This window comes from Mus pahari, chromosome 12, assembly GCF_900095145.1.
Source record: "Mus pahari chromosome 12, PAHARI_EIJ_v1.1, whole genome shotgun sequence".
NCBI classification, from domain to species: Eukaryota; Metazoa; Chordata; class Mammalia; order Rodentia; family Muridae; genus Mus; species Mus pahari.
The window spans coordinates 83,114,573-83,133,709 of NC_034601.1; the positions used below are offsets into that span (position 1 = coordinate 83,114,573).

Sequence of the window (19,137 nt, forward strand, 5' to 3'; positions counted from 1 at the left end):
GGATTTTTTTATTTGCATTTTTTAAAAATGTAGGTGTAATTATTGTATGCTATGTAAAAGAGTGCTGAGATGATAGAGAACCATTCTCTAGGGAGTGGTATGGATTAAACCTGAGAAGTATATAGGGCTCTGGTCTTTAGGAAATGACTCTGTCTTCTTCCTGGTGAGAGTATGCTCAAGTTTTTTGTTTTTGTTTTTTTATTGGTTATTTTATTTATTCAGTGTTTTCAAGTTTTTAACAGTACAGTTTTATTTCAAGCTATTCTGAGAAAAGATGGCTTTGTTTTTATTTATGGTTCCTAAGTTTACTGTTGATTTTTAAAAACAAAATACCTAGATTTATAGAAGCATTTTTTTTTTCCCTCCCAAGCATGGGAAACTTTATTTATTTATTTTTTTGGTTTTTTCGAGTCAGGGTTTCTCTGTGGAGCCCTGGCTGTCCTGGAACTCACTCTGTAGACCAGGCTGGCCTCGAACTCAGAAATCCGCCTGCCTCTGCCTCCCAAGTGCTGGGATTAAAGGCGTGCGTGACCAACACCCGGCTTGGGAAACTTTATTTTGAGGTTTCTTCAGTAGTAAGCACAGCCACTTAGGTCTTAACATGTGACAATATTACTTTGAATAATAACAGTATTCTTAATGATCTGTCAGCTATTTTTAAAATTAAGTGAAAATTTAGGATTTGTTTCTTTACTAATTGGAGAACCATCAGCTTTATAATTTAATTGTAGTTACATTTAAATGTGTGTTTTACAGAGAAATCATCTTAATCCAGAACTGAAAACATCAGATGGCTTTATTGAAGATGATTTAATGGTTGACAACTTTTTGTTCGGGTTTAGAAGAATAACAAATTACTGATTCTTCCAGAACATCTTCTCCCTTTGCTTTTCACTCAAGAAGAAGGAATTAGACACACCATAATGTTGAAAATATTCTATAAGATCAAACCTTGAGGGCAATGCTTTCCTCTTCTTAGATTTTGTTTTGGAATCATTACCTGAAAAGGGGAAGAAGGAAGGGAAAGATGTTGTTACTTCTAAAGTTTCTCTCTCTTCCTTCCAACACCTCCCTAGCAGAAAGCATCATGAGGGCAGTATGTAGTGTGGGAAGTTGTTGTAGCACTTTTGTGTAGGGTATCTTGTTTTTCACTAGCCATTTATAATTCTAGGTTTCCTTATGACTATGGGTTGACTGTAGGAACATTTAGCTTCTCAGGCAGATGCTAACACCTAGTAAATGTACCTGTATCTAGGACTCTAGATAGCCAAAATGTTAGTCCCTTTTCCCCAGTGCTAGATTTATAGTATTTGAAATTCTGCTTTTGATTTGTTAGGGAAATTTAGTGTCCCTGTGCTCCCTCAGGGTGCTTTAAGGTTTCCATCCCTGTTCTGAGCTGAGACTACTGGAGTGAGACAAAAAAGGATTATTTACATGGTTGGCAGATGCAACTGATAAGCCTTTATTTTTAGCTGAAAACAATGGCTGCAATCTCTACCCTCTGTGACAGTATTGATTGTGCTTTGCTGTAGTTATTAAAGTGTATTATAAGCGTGGTTTTCTTTTTATAATAAATGTTGCGCCATGTTTGCTCGATTGAAAGTTTCCTCATCGCTTGGTGAGACACTCCTCTAATTCAATCTTTGTCTTTTGTCTTTGCTGCCTTGCAGGGTTGGTACAATAGGCTTCACTAGACTTAGCTGCAACTCAGAATTTCTCCTCCAGCACCTGAGTAAATGCTGATGGTCTTGTGGAGAGTGGATTAAGAGTACGAGCTAAGTTCTCAATCCCAATTGAGAAGCGGAGGAAATTTAAACTGTCTCCTTCCAAGTTTATCACAGCCACCACCATCAAGACAGCAAACCAAAGGACAAAGACTTTGAACTGCTGTGTTGCTCTGTGTAGTCCAGTGCACGCATGGTTTACAGACTTGGCTGGGGTTACTAATAAGTAAATAAAAAGCTGGACGCTTCTGTCATTCGGACATTTCATTCACCAGTTACCAGCATGAGGGCTGTACTGGAGGCAGCAGACATTGCCGTAGTGGCCCTGTATTTTATCCTGGTCATGTGCATTGGTTTTTTTGCCATGTGGAAATCTAATAGAAGCACTGTGAGTGGATACTTCCTGGCCGGGCGCTCTATGACCTGGGTGGCAATTGGTGCCTCTCTGTTTGTGAGCAATATTGGGAGTGAACACTTCATTGGGCTGGCAGGATCTGGAGCAGCAAGTGGATTTGCAGTGGGCGCATGGGAATTCAATGCCTTACTGCTCTTGCAACTTCTGGGATGGGTTTTCATCCCTATTTACATCCGGTCAGGGGTATATACCATGCCTGAATACTTGTCCAAGAGGTTCGGTGGCCATAGGATTCAGGTCTATTTTGCAGCCTTGTCTCTGCTTCTCTATATCTTCACCAAGCTCTCAGTGGATCTGTATTCAGGTGCCCTTTTTATCCAGGAGTCCTTGGGGTGGAACCTTTATGTGTCTGTCATCCTGCTCATTGGCATGACTGCTCTGCTGACTGTCACCGGAGGCCTTGTTGCAGTGATCTACACAGACACTCTGCAGGCTCTGCTCATGATCATTGGGGCACTCACACTTATGGTTATTAGCTTGGTGAAGATTGGAGGGTTTGAGGAAGTTAAGAGAAGGTACATGTTGGCCTCACCTGATGTTGCTTCCATTTTATTGAAGTACAACCTTTCCAACACAAATTCTTGTATGGTCCATCCTAAGGCGAATGCCCTAAAAATGTTGAGAGATCCAACAGATGAAGATGTTCCATGGCCTGGATTCATTCTTGGGCAAACCCCAGCCTCGGTATGGTACTGGTGTGCTGACCAAGTCATCGTTCAGAGGGTTCTAGCAGCCAAAAACATTGCTCATGCCAAAGGCTCCACTCTAATGGCTGGCTTCTTGAAGCTTCTACCAATGTTTATCATAGTTGTACCAGGAATGATTTCCAGGATAGTGTTTGCTGATGAGATAGCTTGCATCAACCCAGAACACTGCATGCAAGTGTGTGGAAGCAGAGCTGGCTGCTCCAATATTGCTTACCCACGCCTGGTGATGACCTTGGTTCCTGTGGGCCTTCGGGGCCTGATGATGGCAGTGATGATTGCAGCTCTGATGAGTGACTTGGACTCCATCTTTAACAGCGCCAGCACCATATTCACCCTCGATGTGTACAAACTGATCCGCAAGAGTGCAAGCTCCCGGGAACTAATGATTGTGGGCAGGATATTTGTGGCTTTTATGGTTGTCATCAGCATAGCATGGGTGCCAATTATTGTGGAGATGCAAGGAGGCCAAATGTACCTTTACATCCAGGAGGTGGCAGATTATCTGACCCCTCCCGTGGCGGCCCTCTTCCTTCTGGCAATTTTTTGGAAACGCTGCAATGAGCAAGGGGCTTTCTATGGTGGAATGGCAGGCTTTGTTCTTGGAGCTGTCCGTTTGATACTGGCTTTTACCTATCGTGCTCCTGAGTGTGACCAACCTGATAACAGGCCAGGCTTCATCAAAGACATCCATTATATGTATGTGGCTACGGCATTATTTTGGATCACAGGACTCATTACTGTGATTGTTAGTCTTCTCACACCACCTCCCACAAAGGATCAGATTCGTACCACTACCTTTTGGTCAAAGAAGACCCTGGTGACAAAGGAGAGCTGCTCTCAGAAAGATGAACCATACAAAATGCAAGAGAAGAGTATCCTGCAATGCAGTGAGAATAGCGAAGTCATCAGCCATACTATTCCCAACGGGAAGTCTGAAGACAGCATTAAGGGACTGCAACCTGAAGACGTTAATCTGCTGGTGACATGCAGAGAAGAGGGCAACCCAGTGGCTTCCATGGGTCATTCAGAGGCGGAAACACCAGTAGATGCTTATTCCAATGGGCAAGCAGCTCTCATGGGTGAGAGAGAAAGAGAGAAGGAAACGGAAAATAGAAGCCGGTATTGGAAGTTCATAGACTGGTTTTGTGGCTTTAAGAGTAAAAGCCTTAGCAAGAGGAGCCTCAGAGACTTGATGGATGAGGAGGCTGTGTGTTTACAAATGTTAGAAGAGACTCCACAAGTTAAAGTGATACTAAACATTGGACTTTTTGCTGTGTGTTCACTTGGAATTTTCATGTTTGTTTATTTCTCCTTATGAACTTAAGGATATGGTGAGACACTTAAGAGAAAATACTGGTCTTTGAAAACAAAAATGTAACTGTTGCACCTCTCAGGCATTGTTTACGTTGAAGGTTTTAGCCAAATTCTACTTAGCAGAAAAAATCATCTATTTGTAAAACTGTTTTCCCAGAGATGGGGGAAAAGTAAATCTTCAACTTACATGAAACAGAGCAGAGTGAATTGTGCAAAGATGTGGTTTGAAAGTTTTCTGTACCAAAGTAAGGAAAGACCAATTATTCTCCTCTATCACTTAGGACAGAACATGTGCTAAGGTATCATGAGTGAAGTGTCTTGTCTACATTGCCAAGGCTTGGTAGACCCTGTGCTGAAGTAAATTTGATCATTTATAAAGGTTTTTGTCTCTAATCCCTGCTGTAGTTAAAAAATGAATTTGTAGAGACTGTATGATTAGTTAGGTCCTGAAAGTCTAATGTGTTGTGTAGTAATGACTTGAGGACAACTTTCTGTGTGTGGTTGGTCATTAGCATGAGTCTATGGATTCTGCTTGCCAAGAGAAAGGAAGAGTGTTTTCCTGCAGGTCCTTTTGTACTGCTTGTATGGAAATGTTAGCAACCAATGTGGAGCAGTCTTGGTTTCCATCTCCTCCCTTTCTTTTTTTCCTACTTAAGCAGAATCATACTCCACTGACTACCAAGTTTGTCTATAATCTCGCTTTTAATTAGGGGGGAAGTAAATACTGCTGATGATCCCCACATTTATTGATCAGATAAGAATATTTTAAAATATAGTTTGAGAATTGTCAGCTACCATGCAATGACTGATATTTAATGCTAATTAGATGCTGAGTCATTTTTGTTTTCCTGCTTTCTAGCTGCTTCCTTGTCATTTTATAACATTCCTTATTTGCCAAATGCCTTCCCAAATGGGTCCAGTTGTAGGACGATCAGTATCACGGAGGAGAGCGCACACCACTTGTGTGCTGCGGTTGGCACTTGCTTAGTTTGTGAAACATTGTTAAGTTTTAGAGGAACAGTCTAATTGTGATATTATACTGCATTCTTTATAAGTTCTCTCCCTTGCTTCTGTCCCTTTTGAAGGCTTGCTGTGTATATACATCTATGCTGTTACAGTCAGTTAGCACATGAGTATGTTTCATTACAAACTGGCTGTCAGTCATAGAATACTGACAGTCTTACTGTTGATGAGAGTAGGTTTTCTGTAGGATGGCCAGCATGAACAGGTTGCCATGAACTTTATTTAGCAGTGTGCTTGTGGGGGATTTCACACTTGTGGAGGACTCTTGATATTGACCTTATCTTAGCTTGGCATCCAGTTACAACATCCATGGGCAGCAGATCTTTTTTTGTAGGCTGTTTCTCCTTATTCAAGATAGTGCAGAAGGAATTGGAGAAAAATCCTAGGGATGATGTGTGTAGTCCTGTCTTCATCACTGCCTCTTCTCCATTAGAGATGAAGAAGGCGAAATCTGTATCTCCTTTCTTTAAGCCGATAACTTTTTAAATTGCATGACTTTTATTAGGCCTTATACTTAAGGAGAATTACTACTTTTATAGATCAATTTATAGCTTTTCAATCAAACTCAGTCCAGATAACCAAAACAAAACAAAACCTTTCCCCGTTTTATTATTATTATTATTATTATTATTATTATTATTATTTTGTAATGCATCACCTTGTTTGGAGATGATGGACTTCATGAGTCCAGTGCTGTTAGGGACTGTCACTGTCACACACCTGTTAGGGACTGTCACACACTGTCTTCCGACTGTCACACACCGTCTTCCTGTCTTCTGGAGGTTTTCTGAGGGACTGTGTCTGTAAATTGAAAAAGTCATCTCTGTATGAATAGCATGCATTTCTGAAGAACTTAGAGTGCCTTGTACAATTTTTCTCTTATTTTCTATTTTGAGATTTATAACATGGAGCCAAGTAGATAGGGGCCATCCTTTTCTTGAATGGAAAGTTGAGTCAGTTCTCCAAATGTGGACTCAGAGTTTATCGGTGTGTTTGGATGGATATCTGTGCTTTGTGACTGTCTTTTCTTAAGTAATTCTTTTTGAGATAACCTTTCAGACTTTGAGAAAGTTACAGAATCTTGGGTTGTCCAAATTTGGATTAGCAGTTCCTTTGAACACATTCCTATGCAAGTTAGCAGACATTGAGACATTGGCCAAGTGGGCTTCCTCATCCTTGTATGTATAGCATAAGTGAATAGGAGGTATTTATGTGAATTTCTCACTTTTTATTTAGTGCTGAGTCCTAATAATTTGGAATGCTAGAGTCCCCTTACCCCCTTTTTGTTGACTTATAGTAAGATACATAATGTATACCATAATGTGTCTGTGTGTAAATAGCTGTAGGTCAAGTGTAGAGAACTAATGTTCATAAATAAGGAATAACTTAGCATATGTATTAGATGTGTATTCTTACCAGTGTGAACACTGCTTTATTTAGTCTGACGTTTCTAAAGCTTGTCTTCCTTACTGCTTCCCAGTAATAGATACTGTGCTTGAATACATATGTGATGGCAGCCTCATTTCAGGGGACCAGTCTTTATTGGTCATTACAGTGATTGTTCCTGGAATGATACATGATTTTAGACTAGCAAAATGTTCATCCTTCACATGCATATGAGTCCTAAAAGATGGCATGGATCTGTAGACATTTACACATGTGTTTTTGTGTTTGTCCAAGCTAAGCTTTGGGTTTGACCAAGGTTACATTGACTAAAATAGTGGTTAAAAGTAAATGCGAGGTAGGTGAGAAGTAGTTATCCTCTGAGTGATAGCCAAGCTTCTAGATGCTTTGTCTTCCCAGGCAGTTCTTCAGTTATTGCTTGGATCCGGAAAGAAGGGCCTTTTTTTTTTTTTTTTCCTTTGTGCCTGTGGCCTGGACAATGGTTGATGGCTCTTCTGTGGGGTTTCAGGTTTCTCTTTCTCTCAGAAGATTGTGTCCTGCCATCCCAAGAATAAACAACTGGGCTGATCTCTCCTAGCTGTTCTTTCTAGGAAGTGATTGCTTTTGTTTTTAGAGAAGCATCAAGTAATAGCACCTGCCTTTGACTCAAATTCAGTGGCTCTGATCTCATTTCCAGGGCTTCCTTTTCACCAGCTCTAAGGATCCATTATCTTGCACAAAGAGGCTGACCTGGGTAGTCTGTCCATGACTCTTAGGGATGTCACCGTAAGAAGTGATCAGAGATCCTTCACTTTGTGACACTTCCCATTTAAGAATTGATCAGTGGAGTTATGAGTTCTCTGAGTGAGGTTAAAAGCCTTGTCTAGGGTCGTTATGAATCCTTAAGTTTCTACATCAGGAGTCTTTTCTTACTTCAGGTGCATGATCTTCTCATCTCCAAATATCATTTAGTGTAATCTACAGATGAGCCTTATTTTCCACCAAATAAATAAGCTTTGTCATTACTCAGTAAAGAATTAGGTCTAATTTGGCTGATAATGTCATACTAAGATAGCTTGCTCCCTCATGCCTCACTCCCTTGCACAACTCCATTTGGAGGTGTGAGTGGAAAGGGACCACATAGGTTTCTAGTAGTAACACCTCACCATTGTCTAGGTTTATGTTGACAGATTTGCACAAGACCATTCCTGTTGAATTATGTGACTGTAGAGCCTTGTTTGTGCACAGATGTTCTAAGAAGTAATAATAAAAGCAAATTTTCAAGATGTGACAAATCCCTGTGTGATCCAGATGTGAGCAGATGGTGATCTTTAGCAGCAGGGGCTGGAGAGATGGCTCATTGGTTAAGAGTACTGCTCTTCCCAAGGACCTGGGTTCAGTTCCCAGCACCCACATGGCAGTTCATAACTGTAATTCTAGTTTCAGAGGATCTGACACCCTCGCACAGACATCCATGGAGGCAGAAACCACTGTATATAAAATGAAACAAAACAAACTGTAAAGGTATACTACAGTCACATTCTTTAAATCCCAGAACTTGAAGCATCTGGGCTGTCAGCTGGCATAAGACCCTCTCCAGGGAATAAGGTCCAGCCTGCTAACTTCTAGTTTAATGTTAAGCAGGAGAAAGAGATCTGTTAACACCATAGAGGCTAAAGTGACTGATACCTAGTATTGATAGTTTAGTAAAATGAAACTTTTAGGCTTAATTCTGTAGGCTTGCTCATCTCCTAAGCAGAGTTTCCAAGCTCTGTTCTGGTTCTCTTGTCTCCATTGTTCCGTAGCCTGTTCTTTATTTCAGTATTTTCTGATCTCTTGCTTAGCGCTTGGTTTATCTCACATACTGTCTTGATGTACCAAAGTCTTCCTTTACCCCATGATTGAGGACTTATAACCAAATAATGAGTTAAACTTTTAAACCTATTAAACCTATAGTAGCTTAAAATGTTATTGAGAATATGTGTTTCCAGAATTTTCATTGATTTTTTTCTCAGATTTACATTGGTTAATAGTAAAAGCACTAGTGTTTTGGTCAGGAAACAGTCAATGGTGAGTTTTCACAGAAGTCCCTTTGAGATGATGGTGTCACATGATGCAGAAAGAGCGATTTTTTTTTTTTTTTTTTTTTTTTTTTGCCATGAGGGTAAAGGTTTGATTTAGTTGCTATAAAGAGAAACACTTGTGCCGTTAAGGTACAAGGCTGGTGTATAAGCTGTGATGGACTGAGACCCTTCTCATGAAGACCATCTTTTGATGTCTTGCACACTGTAGCTGCTCAGCTAGCTGCTTTGACTCCTAGGAGTGACATGAGCAGAGGTTCTATGTAAGAGCGTCACTAGTGCCAAGTCCCACACTTAGTCATGGGTTTCAGTTAAAGTTCTCACTCTCCTGTGCTGGCATAAGGCTTACTGATCTTGTAACAATGTTGTGAAATTGATCATTCATGTTTCTGTCTCCACTCCTTTATAAAAGGTAAGGTTTAGTTTGAATGTAAGCCACTCACTTTTCTGGCAACCAGCAGCCCTTGGCCTGTAGCCTTTTTCTCAGAAACAAAGAGAAGATATGCCATGTGTCTTTACTCTTTTATGGTGCGTTCTGCATGTGCTGCAGACAGTCTGCTTCCTCTGTGTGTAGCGCAGTGGTGTTCTGTGCCAGGAACAGAGCTTTGCGCTGGCACTCCCCCCACCCCCCACCCTTGTTTCACGCCCAGCAGTGTGTGTCTAGGGAAATGCTAGTGATTTTCCTGACAACACAAGTTGACAGTGTACCCACAGCGTAAATAGATGAATTCACCCTGCTTTCCTAGTGCTGCTAGATATATAAATTTATATATAAATAACACATACATTTAATGTTCAATTTATTAATATAGCCTAGGCTTCTGAAAATAGAAGCCTATTAGTAACTTTTGTGTGTATGTGTATGCGGGTGCGTGCGTAAATTGGAGATGAATCAGGCTCATTGAACTCTTTAAATGGCAGATGCTAGTATACAATGTTCTCTGAAGCATAATCAAGTTTTGTGATTTGTGTTTGGTTGGTGCCTTCTGCTTACCAGTGTTGATGCGCTAGTGCGCACTTGTCCCTTTCTTAGTAGTAAGCTTTCCCTGTTTTTAGACTTGTAACTAGTGAGGGGACAAGTACAAAGTGCACATTTATATACTTTTATGCAGTCTTTTGGTTCAAGAAAACAAGGCAGTTGAGTATCTGTATTAATGTTATTTATTCATCTTTATTTGCTTTTATTTTAATTAAAATTTAAAGTGACATTATAAATTTGTGTCTTAACTTCAATACAGGTTTGTTAAGGGCATCTGAAGAACAATAGTTCCTATTTCCATGTGTGAGGAAAGGCTAGAGGTCCATTGAAAGCACAAAACTGTGTCCACGAGTGTGTGTTTCCACTTGTGAAAAGCACAAAACTTAATAGCATTCTTACTAACCCACAAGTGCCAGTCATAAACCCACCCAGGCTTTGTCCAAAGTTGTTAGGAAGACCACAGCCCAGAAAGCCTAGGTGGTGAGCCCACTGTCACAGCCCAGTCCTCAGTGAGATCCTCTGTCTATATGGCTTTGATGGAGAGAGCAACTGGTTGTATTTGGGGGGTTGCAAGGGAAAATGAGGCCTGGACACAGATCTCAAGCTGAAACAGAGACACTCAGGGCTCTGGTGGGCAGAGCAGGTGGCAGCTTTGTAAGTTGTAGTACTTTGAACAGTTATAAAAAATCTCATCTGGAAGAAATAATCCTTGTCACCAGTACTCTAAAGACATGAAAATATTCACATTAAATAGTGCAAGTATCATATTGATTTATATAGTTTATATGAGATATTACCTTTGTTTTCTATGTGCCTGACTATACTTTTTAGTAGAAAGTTGGATCTCTGTGTTCTGAACATCAAACTATTTCTGGATAGATTCAGCATGACACTGCTTTTCACAGTGGCACTAAAGCTTTTAATCTGTTCTGTTAACTCCTAGACTAGATGACTGGAAAACTGTAGGTGTGCACACAGACATGAAGATGGCATTTCTTCCCACTCAGCATTGCCTTCCTCCTTGTTTTCCTTACCTCCAGATAGTCCCATGTTTACCAGGAGTGAGAATGAGCCCTGTTGGCTTCTGTCTACATTTTAAGATACAGCCCTCAGAAAAGAGAGTGCCCCTTTTGTTTGGATACTTTTCTTAGGGAGAGGCTTGGTAACCTCTAGCAAAGATCTTAGAGGGCATAGACCAGTGTTGGAGAGAGAGAGAGAGAGAGAGAGAGAGAGAGAGAGAGAGAGAGAGAGAGAGAGAGAGAGAGACAGAGACAGAGACAGAGAGAGACAGAGAGACAGAGACAGAGACAGAGATAACAAGGTCTTGGTATATGATACTTCTTAGAAGAGTTCACATGAACACTGGTGAAAAGATTTTCCCCTCCAGCAACAAGCTAGGCATGTGTGCCCATAACAGAATTTTACAGTAGGTAACCTGGAGGTTGCAGTGGGGGTGGGAGCTGAGGGGAGGAGTGTGTGAGGAGTGTCCTTGGCTTAGCAATGTGTGACAGTGTAGAGCAGTAACCTTCCAGGCCTAAAGACTGTGTGTTCTGTACCTTTAAGAGTTTATTACAACTTTATGAAATACTTGTGAAAATTTCTTTGGCAGAAATGTTTTTCATGGAAAACTGTTTTAGTTAGACTAAGTGAAATGTAGTTATAGCAGTGTAAATATGTATAGTTTCCTAATTTCACTGTGAGATCTCAGACTTGAGTGGCCAACAGATCACTGGGTCTTTTGCTGATGGACTTGTCTGTGGGGGTAGTAAGATGTAAAAGCTTTATTTTTGTTTAATAGCGACCAACTATGGTGGTGTCTGAGATGGTATGGAGCCATTACTCCACTGCCCTTGTCCGTTTTGCTTCAGTCTGTGAGGGCCTTCGAAGTTCAGACCCAGCAGGGCTTCCTGTCCCTTGCTCGGCTGCCTTTCTTTGTCTAGAAAGGCTGCTAATCACCACATGGACGCTTAGGCTTTTCTGCTTTGCTTTGTTGTTTTGTTCTTTTCCTTTTTTGACAAGATGGATATCAAAAAATAGTTGCTGTGCAAAAGTTAGTAGTCTTCTTCAAGAAGAAAACAATTCCTTTTCTAATACTATCCTGTGAAGTTGCTTCACCCATTCCTTTATTTTAAAGCCAAATGTCAGCAGAATACTGCTGTTTTTATCTAAATAATTTTTATATGTAAGTATTAATGCATTTAAAAAGATGTCTGCGTTGAGAAATACTTCACCAGTGTACTGCCTGTGAAAACTTTGCTCAGATTTCTGACTAAGACACCGGTCAGTATACTGGGGCTGCACATTATATACACGTATTATTTTAGTCAGGTATTGTTGCAGACCAAGTCTAGTTATAATAGAGTAGACTAATACTTGTTTGTTATCAGTTAATTTTTAATTATTTCCAGTTTACTCCCTGTTGTCCTCATACTCTTTTCGTTTTTAAATTCCACTAATCCGGTCCATTTCATTGTATAAGGCTTCAGTTTCAAAGAAAATATAATTTGATATAAGCCAGGTTACTTCCATCTTGAAAGGAAAACAATTAAAACTGTAGATTTAAAATGGTTAATTATCTGTGACAATTTTAGCCTATTCTGTATACAACTGATTTTTAAAACTGTAGACTGTGTTAAGTGTTGCTGTTTAAAAATGGGGGAAAAAACCTGAAGCAAATCTGCTTAAAGAGCTGTTGGATTTCATTGCTGACTACAAACACTATGTTCTTTGTGTACTCGTGTTATTTTGCAAGCTGCTGCGTTAGCCTGCAGAAGTATTTGAAAATTTAAGATGAATATATTTCTTGCAAAGTCCGTTCCTTTCTGTGGTATTTTGTCCTGTAACTGAAGTGTAGTAATTATTTTATGGAAATGTTAGAACTTCTGTACCAACTTTGAATAAAATGAAAACTTTACACTTCTGTGCCTCAGTGTGAATATCCGTCCCAAACTCAGTGTTCTGTGTCTCAGTTGAACAAGTCATACTCTACTAAAGTTTTTACAGACTTGACTCTCGAGTGCTTTCAGAACCTCCCCCCATGCTGGTATCGATATATTAACCATTGTTAACGATGACACAGACAGTGGGTAAGGTTATGTAAAACATGGAATAGGAATATTCTTGGATTTTCCCTTATGACTGGAGTTTGGAGAAGACACGGGTGTGTGGGCATGTCTTCCCTCCTGGAGCTGCTCCTGACACCGTGGCTTGCAGGTGCACAACTTCTTGCTCACGTGACCCTTTAGTTCTTGGTGCCTTTTTATGACAAGGACAATCAATCATAATTAGTGTAAAAAGCCAGAAAGTAACATTGAGTTGTTTTAGTCCAAAGGCTTGAGGTGTTGCTGGTTAGCAGCATTAAAGAGAAGTCTTTGTCCTGGAGCTCACTTTGTAGACCAGGCTGGCCTGGAACTCAGAAATCCGCCTGCCTCTGCCTCCCGAGTGCTGGGATTAAAGGCGTGTGCCACCACGCCCGGCTTTAAAGAGAAGTCTTAAAAGCAGTCTAGTGTTAGATTTAGCTTTGTGCCCTTTGTTTCCCTTAATCTGGGACAAATTCCTGCTCCCCAGCCCCATGTTTGAGGTCTGTGAATGTGAATGTCTCACAACTTGGGATCGTTTTATTTCCTAATGATTAGATCTAGATTGTACATTTCAGGAGGGAATACAACATAATGGTAATATGTTCTCAGAACTTATATTAGTGGTCTGTTGTTGTTATCCCATTATGGTTGAAATTAATCTTGATACTTGGTCAAGGTAGTATCTTTATATTTCCACTGTTAAGCTATTTTTTCTTTTGATAGTTTGTGAGGTAGTTTAAGGCTATGAAATCATTTACTATTCTCTGTCAAACAGAGCCCATTGTTTTGAGCATCTACTTAAAATTTTTGTTTAAGTTGTAACTAACAGTACAAAATAGTTATCTTCCTCATCAGTGTATACTCTGGGTTAGTTTATTCAGTAAGTCATAGGCCACTGTTGTTCATGTGTTTCCAGATTTAGCTGATGGGACCTTCAGGAAAGTTTTTGTGTTCTTTTGATATGGTTCTGTTGGTGTTTGAAGTACCTATTTCTAGTATACCAGAGTGTACTAGGTTCATTGTGTTCTTTCTCTATCCCAGTTGCATCAAGTATTTGGTAGAAAATGGTTTGCTCGTAGGAGAATGGTGCATCTCATCCTATGATTTTAGAGGGCATCACCTACATCTACTGGCTTCAATTCTGTTTAATGTATCTATGTGTGTATGGTTCTCCCCCCCCCTCTCTCTGTATATGTGTGTGTGTGTGTGTGTGTGTGTGTGTGTGTGTGTGTAAAGTTGACATTCAGTATCTTCCTCAATTGTTTGAGCTTGCTAACTGTAGTTAGCCATCTTATCCTTGGGATCACCTGTCTCTGCGTCTAGTCCAAAGTTAGGATTATAGATGGCCACAGTGCCTGCCCAGGTTTTACATGGGTTCTGGGAATTTGAACTCCAATGATTGGTAATATTAACCCTCTTGTTACATTTAACTCTAAACTGTAAAATTAGAAGGCTTTTTAATGGCATATTTAATGAATATAGAATTCTAAGTTGGAAAACTAGGAGCTAGAAAATAGTGGAAATTTGGAATTTCCACTAATAGGATATTTTCCTGGCTTATATGTCTCATGTTCCAAAACATAATTAAAATTTTGCATAATTAAAAGCTTGCTGAAAGTCTCTGGCCTCAGGTGGGCTCTTTGAGTGTGGCAACATAGCCCTGGGGGGGGGGGCGGTGGGCGGGACTCTGCTCTCTTTGGCCCTTCCTGTGCTTGCTTGGGTTGTTACATTATTTTCTGTCTTTTTACTCTGCTCAGAGGAGTTTGTACACTGTATCTCCAGCTAATTCTGTGGATAAACAAGCTTAAGTAACTTCTGTCAGGCTTCACTTTATGAGCACTGTTGTGCCTCATCTTGTGACAACCCTTCTTTTTATTTCCTGGGTCTGCTGGACAGAGCTTTCCCTTCTATGTCACTTCCTCCAAGATAGCTTTTTTCTGTTCATGTTGGTCTTTCATGGAAGGCTTTTCTCAGCTTCAGTATTTGGTCTCCGTGGCCTCCTCCTTAGAGGAAACCCTACAGCATCTTTAGGAAAAGCCAGATTGACTGCAGAAAGTTTTGAACTGAAGGGTATGGCTGGAGTTGTAGCTCAGAGAACTACCAGAGTATGAGGTTCTTGGCTTTGTCCTCAGCGTCCCCCAGGGAAGAGGAACATGGTGAGCCACCATTCTGAGAACACAGGTTTTGGTTCTTAGCCATTTTGGCATGGCACCCTACTTGGAGCAGTGCTTGTACCTCCTACCTCTGATGAGTCCACTCCAAAGACTCCTGCCTGTGCCCCTTGGCACCCACCAGTTCTTCGTGTTCTCCTCTCTGACTTAACCTCCCAAGTTTCAGAGGCTGATCCTCCTTACTGTAGGGTTTCCAGCCCTTCTCATGGCTGGTTCTTTCCTCTCCAGTTTTTCAGGACTTTACCCTAGAATGTGTATCAGTGTATTGTGTTGTATACTTTGTGTGTGTGTGTGTGTGTGTGTGTGTGTGTGTGTGTGTGTGTGTTTTGTCATGCATGCTTCAATAAAGCTGAAAAAGTCCTCCTCTTAGAAGCGTTAGTGGGCTTTCTAGACTAGATACTAGCTAGAATCGACTTGTCCAACTTGCTGGTGTCTCTTGGTGTCTGCTCTTGTGTTTAGCCTTTGAAGGTTGAAATTTTAGAGCTGTTGCCCTGAAAGAATTCATCCCTGAAAGAATGCTGGCCATCAATAGTGTAGCGGGCATTTACTTATGCAGGACTATGAAGACTTGATGTTTCAAAGGTCCTACCTATCAAACCATTTTTATGATACTTGACCTGCTTAGTACACAAAACAGCACAGATGTAGTGTGGTGAGTGAGTACCCTTTTTCACTAGATCCTACAGATTGTTGGTAACCCTTGGCCAGGTTCCCGTGAACCCATTTTTGTCAACCTATAGTCCTTACTTTACTTCTTTCTGCGTAAGGCACCACATTTAGTATATAGCAGTGTGTTAGGACTCAGCTTGAGACCAACAGCATCACAACTCACACCCATATGCTGCGCAACTGACACGTTCCTGGAGCCCCATTGTTGCCTGCACACTAGGTCGTTGTCATACTTAGGTTCCTTTTGTTTTTTAAACAGTAATATCATCTATGAAACCATACATGTACAAAAAGCAGGCAGCAACCAAGAGTCCCACATCAATGTGGCACTAAGTAGACTGCAAGGTGGACACTTGTCTATGGAATGAGCCAGCATAGTGTGGGGCATTGCCTGCCTTGTTCTTCTGCTGGGAATGTGTGCAGCAGGTGAGTGACCATTATTTTTTTTTTACATATGTGGATGTCTGCAAATGGCTTTAAAACTGCTAGGAATATGGATTTGGGGATTTCAAATGCATTTTTTTCTTTATTTATTTTAAAAAAAGTTTTATTGTATGTATGTGAGTACACTGTTGCTGTCTTCAGACACACCAAAAGAGGGCATTGGATCTCATTACAGATGGTTGTGAGCCACCATGTGGTTGCTGGGAATTGAACTCAGGACCTCTGGAAGAGCAGTCAGTGCTCTTAGCCGCTGAGCCATCTCTCCATCCCCTCAAATGCATTTTTAAAAATAATTGACTTTCATTAGGAAACAGACATACCCACCCGTTTGTCCGTCCACCCACCCACCCACCCATCCATCAGCAATAGAACACTGTCAGTCTTCCTGCCCTAATAATGTTCATTTCACTCCCAGAAAGTCCATGTTTTAGGGAGTTTAGTCTAAAGATCCCATTGCTCAGGTTTTCACTCAAAGCTCTGTCTGGAATGTTACTTTTTTCCATCCTTTACTGAAATAAATGTACTCATATGTTTTAAAATATGGTATGATGTACTCTATTCTCTGGAACATGGTCTTCATTGTCTTCTGCTGCTATAACAAAGTAACAGAGAAATAATTTGTGAAGAATAGAAGTTCCTTTGAGCCATGGTTATGTTACCTGGGAAGTTCAAGAACATGGTGCTAGCATCCATCACTGTTCTCTCACAGTCCAGCATTTTGAGGACATTGTTGAGTTGTAACATCAACAAGACAGTAACGAAGTCAGAGTGTGACAGATCCACTCCTATGTAAACCTCTAACCATGAGTGTATCAGTCACCCCCACTGGCCCTATGCCAAATAGCTTTAGCATAAAATTCAAGGACTGTGTTTCTCACACAAGCAGCTTGGGAGATATATTTGTCCTTAGCACAGCTCAGGACACGAATTTCATATCCGTTGTCATCTTAGTTCTTGTTTTTGTTTTTTGAAGACAGGACCTGTGGAGTAGGATAGAGTGGCCTTGAACTCAATCTTTCAGCCTGAGTTCTGGGATTGAAGACATGGCCAAGAACCCTTTGAAAATGCTTTCCCATCTTCATTCTTGTATGTTCTAGACAGCTCGGCAGCTGTGGCTTAGTGTCCACGAGTCTCCCGCTTGACTCTTCTGCTCCAGATCTGGTACTGTTGATGTTAGCTGTAAGTGATGAGAAAGAAGCAGCTTGTGTCCCTGCACATGTGTACCTGTACACATGGACATAGGTGTGTACATACATACACACCACAGAGAAAAGTATGTGCAACAAATGGAGACTGCTGCTCTTTGACTTGCTCCCCTCCAGTCCCAGTGGAAGTCTCACTGTTACACTGTGGCAGGCTCCCTATAGCTGTGCCAAAAGGTTTGCAAAACTTAGGGTTTGCTAATTCTGTTTTCATAGGTTTTCAGTCTTTGAATTGTTATAGCGCTAAATTCCTGCATGCTTTAGGATCTGAGCATCTAATAAGGCTAGTTGTTTTATCCCATCCCAAGATGCTCTGGGAATCTAAAGCACAGTGACTAACTGATCACCTCTTTGCCATCCTACCTCCACCTTGGCTGTTTCTTTATCTCTATATCTGGTTTTGAGTAAGGATGTACATTTGCTTTATTGTGCTTTTTTTTCCTTTCAACAATTAGGATGTGTTTCTTTGCAGCAAGATTTTCTTTTTTATTTCTTGTCTTCTGACTATTTAATCCCTTCCTCCTTTCCAGTTGGATCAAATAGTGAGCAATTTTCACTTCTTGGCTCTTTGACTTATGCATTCATCAGATGTGTGTTGAGCCCATGCTGTGTACCAGCTTCTGCTCATCTCCAGGGATGTGAGGGTAAGATGCAGACTTGAAAAGGTTTGGTTTAGAAGAAGGTACTTCCAAATGAATGAAGGTACACTAGTAGGATGCTCACAGAATTACTGAGGAAAGAAACACTTCTCATAAATAGCTGAATCTCAAGGGACAACTCTTTTTTTTTCCTAAACTTTTTGTTTTTCAAAGCAGGTGCTTTTATGACCTTTGTGTGTCTGCCCTGCTTTTTATGGTGGAAGATAAACTAAGACCTTTATTCCATAGCTTAAGCTTTAGCACCTCTGCCACAGTCTAGTTGATGGGCTCTTGTGTGCTGTTGCTCAGCAGGATGTGCCAAAGCCCGTTTCTGATTCTGTAGTCTCAGTTTAAAAGGAAAAAAAGTGAAGAAAAAAAGTATCAGTCATCTAATTGATAATTTTGTAAACATTGCCATTTAGAACATCTAAACATGTGACATTTAAAAGACGCATAGAACCTAACTAGAATCTCCTTATGAATCTTCGTCTTTGCTGTCAAAGTCTTAGTTGCTTCAAACCTTCCATAGCATCTCTGGCACCCAGTCCAGTCCTTTATGTGTGAAGAGGTTGAACTGGGCAGTGAAGGTGGGCCTAAGTAGTGCACAGAGCCCGCAATCAACAAGTCTGCTCCTCAGCAGCCTCCACTGACCCCTGCTCTCACCACCTATTTGGGGAGCTGTGGCATTTCACTTACTTGCTGCCATAGTAACCAGGACTTCTGCCTGTCATGTCTATTCATCTGGAAGGGAATAGGGAAGATAGAAGAGGATCCTGGATTTGTGGAGTGTTCTTAGAATAGTAAACATGGGCGCCTGAATTTTGGTCTTGTTTCCTGATGAAGAAGTAGAAGCCACCTGCTGGGACTGCTGTTCTTACCGCTCTCGGGGAGGGCTGTAGTGTCCCCACAAGGACTCTGTCTAAATGAGGCCATCCAGACCCCAAAAGAAAGACCTGTGTTCTCTCATGCAGATCCTGGTCTATGACGTGTACATGTGCATACATGTATATAGATACACAGCTGTAAATGGGTATGGTGTAGTGCAGAAAGGACCAAGTTAAGGTCACAGGTATTGCAGAAGGACAGAACACACGCAGAGATATGGAAGAGAATCTAAAGTTAGTTATTTTTCTAGTTATACTTCTTATTCCTAATGGTTGTATTATTTCATGGTAGGTAAGTGAATAAAAATGTAATTGAAAGTGAAAAATGTAAAAGTCCTGAGTGAAACTCCATCCTTCAGGAGTCCATCCTGACTGTAGAAGCTCCATCCTTCAGGAGTCCATCCTGACTGTAGAAGCTCCATC

The 19,137-nt window shown here is 40.8% G+C and overlaps 2 protein-coding genes across 4 annotated transcripts in view; both read left to right on the forward strand.

Annotated features, from left to right (window-relative positions):
* The window catches only part of Slc5a3 (solute carrier family 5 member 3), a 30,239-nt gene extending 17,193 nt beyond the window's left edge, over positions 1-13,046 (forward strand). For 2 of the 3 annotated variants that reach the window (XM_029544845.1, XM_029544846.1), the window contains one exon: positions 1,671-13,046. In XM_029544845.1, coding sequence (XP_029400705.1) covers positions 2,008-4,164 — 2,157 coding nt within the window. In that variant the 5' untranslated portion in view covers positions 1,671-2,007 and the 3' untranslated portion in view covers positions 4,165-13,046. The remainder of the gene's footprint in view (positions 1-1,670) is intronic. The other variant, XM_021209634.2, reaches the window with a different exon arrangement.
* Positions 1-19,137, forward strand: part of Mrps6 (mitochondrial ribosomal protein S6) — a 54,292-nt gene that overhangs the window by 17,189 nt on the left and 17,966 nt on the right. The gene's annotated exons all lie outside the window — the stretch shown is intronic.